Below are 3,729 nucleotides of genomic sequence, written 5' to 3'. Positions count from 1 at the left end.
CATAGAGGGCAGGTTTTGTGGAATCTATCGATATAAAATGGGTACAGAAGTTGTGTTAGACAAGTACGCACATCGATAAATATCTATATTAAAAGTTTTGCATATACTTCTTCTTCAATAAAAAATATTTTTTATGAAAGTCAATATACCAACATTATTAAACAAGTCCTTTCGAAAAAATATAAAATGTAGTTGCAACAAAGTACATGAATAATTACCACTGATTATTAACTTACAGATGTACCGATATACAAAACAAATAAAAAAGTCTACATCTTTACGTTTAAGGGCTGTGGATCAAATAGTGAAATGAATTTTCCGGTCTCAAAATTTAGTTAAAATGCAGTATTTTTCCGCAAAAAAATAAATGAAATTGAGGTTGAACATGACTGAGAACTTGCTTTGGGAGCATTTACAGCCAAGAGGGTTGGACTTAAGAAAATCCCCTCAGTATACAGTTGGCAATAATATTGGATTAGTTGGGAAGTATACATATATGTACCCATTACCATACAAAACATATATTTACCCATATGACACACACACGAAAACATAGTTTATATACACATATATATATTAAATCTATGATATTTTATCACCAACAAAGAGTGTGTTCAGACCTTGTAACCAGACTCACAAAAACACTCAAACTGATCATGACATGGTGTCTGGCCTTAGTACAAGGATTTTGGTTTTGTCATCGTAGATTTACCAAATCCACATCAATATGTGCTGTGATTTTAGACTTTTGAAATGTGCCCTTTCTGTCGCGCAATAGACAAAATCCAGGGGAAGGAAGTCAAACACTAGATATGCATCAAAGTTGCTTTGTTTTGATTGCCAGGACAAATATTTGCAATTCGTTATCCTTTTGGGATTAGAAAACAATGGTTTGAACAGTCGGGGAGACATGGAGACTAAACATCGGTATATATTAACACACCATAACAAGCTTACACATACCCAACATTACAAAACACCATGCTAATTGTTATTGTATAAACTAACACAACAGGGGATATGTTGCTATCTAGGTACAAAGTCTAACAACAGTACTCTATACATCATTTTCCTTCCGTTTGTTCACTCTGCTCCGTTAATGCTGAATCCATATTTGGCTGCTGACTTGAGTCCGTCACATTATTATCTAATTTGTTAGCACTATCATCCTCATCCTCGTCGTCGTCATCATCATCATCTTTCATCAACTGCTTGGCTAATTTAACAGCCTGGAATTCATTGTAGTGCAGCTTCCTCTTTTGTTCAAAAACTTTCCTCACAGCTACAACAGAAAGTATCACAGATTTTACAGCCACAGATAGTAATTTAAGCTTCTGACAATCATTGTCCAGAGGATATACTAAAAGAACACAAGAAAACGTGACTGCTTCAAAAACAGATTCTTATAAGTTTCTCAATTTATATTCTTGTCAACAAACTTACCGTACCAACATGAACAAACAGAATTGTTAGCTTTTTTCTGTTCCACAACAATAAAGGAAAACGTTGAACAGTAAAAATCTAAGACGGTTATCACGTTTTTCTTCTGAAGTGTCTCAAAATGAAATATGCACAACTCAAGACCAAAGGCAAAGGAGACCTACATATGAAATTTGAGGAAAATTTGGAAGTGTCAATAATAAACTTCAACTATTTCAATCTTAACTAACCTTTCTTTTCTGGAGTTTCTTCTAGCTCCTCATCAGAAGATGATTCTTCGTCAATTGAAGGATGGCTTAACACAGTGGGATTAATGCCTTCTTCATTTAATCTGAGACAACAAAATTGTTAAGTCAGTAATTAAAAAAGTAACAGGATTACATCATAGTCAAAAACATTACACTAAGATATTGTTTATCAAAAACTGCTACAATAGGTTTAAACACAATTGTGTATAATTTAAAAACCTTTTTAGTCCCTTTTACATCCTACATTTGCTATATATATTGTAATAAGTAGAAGCACAGAAGTAGACATATAGTATAAACCTGATCACTATCAATTAAGGACTTTTAGTGGAGATGAAATTGTGCGGTGATAATCCACCAGTAAGTTCAGAGATGATGTTGCTAAAATGCTTTGCACATTGGAGAACCCTTACTATCCCATCAGATCCCTCAGCCCCACCCTGAAGATTCAGCCCTTTTTGAGCATTAGTTTTGATTCTCATCATTTAAGGATCATTTTATGAAATGATGGTGAAATTATAATGGTTAGTTTCAGGCTAATTGAAGGTTTTGCATTCAGTGACCCCTTTTATGGCCATAACCCACAGCCCATAATTAGATGTGATTGGGGTGCCAGCCATTTCTTTAAAATAGATTCAAAAGTACTAGTTTCATTGTAATTTCATCGACAACGTTATGATGAGAAGTCAATTGTTTACAGATAAAAAATTAAAAACAGTCACAATAAATCATCTCTATATAGTAATGAAGTGGTGATCTTGACAGTTTTAATGTAATGACCCAGAGATAGAGTTCCTAAGGGTGGGTCCAGATCCTGGAGCCAACCCTGGCAGCAAAAGTGTATTGGTCTTTCATGATTATGCATTTTATTTTAAAGTGGGTATTAAGTCTATTTCATGTTATGACCCTGGGACAGGGTCCCTAGAAGCAGGGCCAGACACCAAGACCAACTTGTATAGTAATATTGTGTTCATAGTTTTATGTCAGGAATTTGTATATCTGATTATAAAGTAGAGTTTCTAGGGGTTTGGCTGGAACTTTAGATTAATCCTGGCAGCACATATGTATTCATTTCTTCATACATGCACAACAAGTGTATATATATGGTTATGGGCTGAGGTTCTAAATAGTTTCCATGTTATGCCTGAGAGAATATATCGATCTATAGGGGTGAGGTGGACCCAATGGCCAACCCTGCTAACATGACAGGGGTGTGCAGTACTATAAGTCAAAACCCTGGACTACTAGTACATGTAGGTTTTATGTACAAACAAGTACACTAGTCAGACACTCCATCAATGTACATTTTGAATCACCACTACAAGAAATGATTCAAATTAAATATAGTGGATATGCCGCACATCGTTCTGGTTCCAGAGAAGTCGTTTTTGGCAATTATATGGCCAAATTACCCATTTTTGGCCCTGTCCCTCATCCACTTCACTTGTACCATCCTGAATCCCCACCCTCTAAGGATGGTTCTAGTCAAATTTGGTAAAATTCTGTTCAGCGGTTTGAAAGAAGTAGTTGTTTTAACAAATTTTGATGGGCAGACGGACACCATGTTATGGTAGAATCTTGGGGAGAACACCAATGATTTATACATCTAAATTAAGTACCAGCTGTATCAATTAATACGGACACCAGTTATATATACTATTTATGACAATATTTAACCTTGAAGCTATTGTCTCTGCGTTGAGTTCAATCTCTTTCTCGCTAATGCTGCTGCGTCTTTGTTGTGTCTCCCCATCCTCATCTTCGGGGTCTGAATATTTGCTGTAGGGTGTGAGAGGTTCGTCTATCTTCATGTGGCCATAGTCTTTATCTGCTGGATGATGAGTGGCCAATATGTTCATTTCATCCCATGTCATCTCCTTCCTTCCATCCCTGGGTGTGTTGGTTGTGCTAAAAACATTTGTGTTAAATACAATACTTCGGTATATTTGTAAAATATTTCTTGCTTATATCATGACAGGTTTGGCACAACGGTGCTTATGGGTAATAATCCTGTATTTGGGTAACAGTTACCCATTTGAGT

At 35.7% G+C, this 3,729-nt stretch overlaps 1 protein-coding gene across 1 annotated transcript; it reads right to left on the bottom strand.

Moving 5' to 3' along the window:
- Window positions 1-6: 6 nt before the first annotated feature.
- Window positions 7-3,620, bottom strand: LOC110444588 (protein phosphatase inhibitor 2-like). The gene is made up of 3 exons (XM_021488956.1): window positions 3,366-3,620; window positions 1,671-1,771; window positions 7-1,282 (listed from the first exon to the last, which is right to left on the bottom strand). Exons 1-3 carry the CDS (start codon window positions 3,560-3,562, stop codon window positions 1,065-1,067), a joined length of 516 nt encoding a protein of 171 aa, XP_021344631.1. The 5' UTR covers window positions 3,563-3,620; the 3' UTR covers window positions 7-1,064.
- Between the last annotated feature and the right edge of the window lie 109 nt (window positions 3,621-3,729).

The sequence above is a fragment of the Mizuhopecten yessoensis genome, unplaced genomic scaffold (genome assembly GCF_002113885.1).
Source record: "Mizuhopecten yessoensis strain PY_sf001 unplaced genomic scaffold, ASM211388v2 hete_36147396, whole genome shotgun sequence".
NCBI lineage: Eukaryota > Metazoa > Mollusca > Bivalvia > Pectinida > Pectinidae > Mizuhopecten > Mizuhopecten yessoensis.
This window is presented reverse-complemented; position numbering and strand designations above follow the sequence as displayed.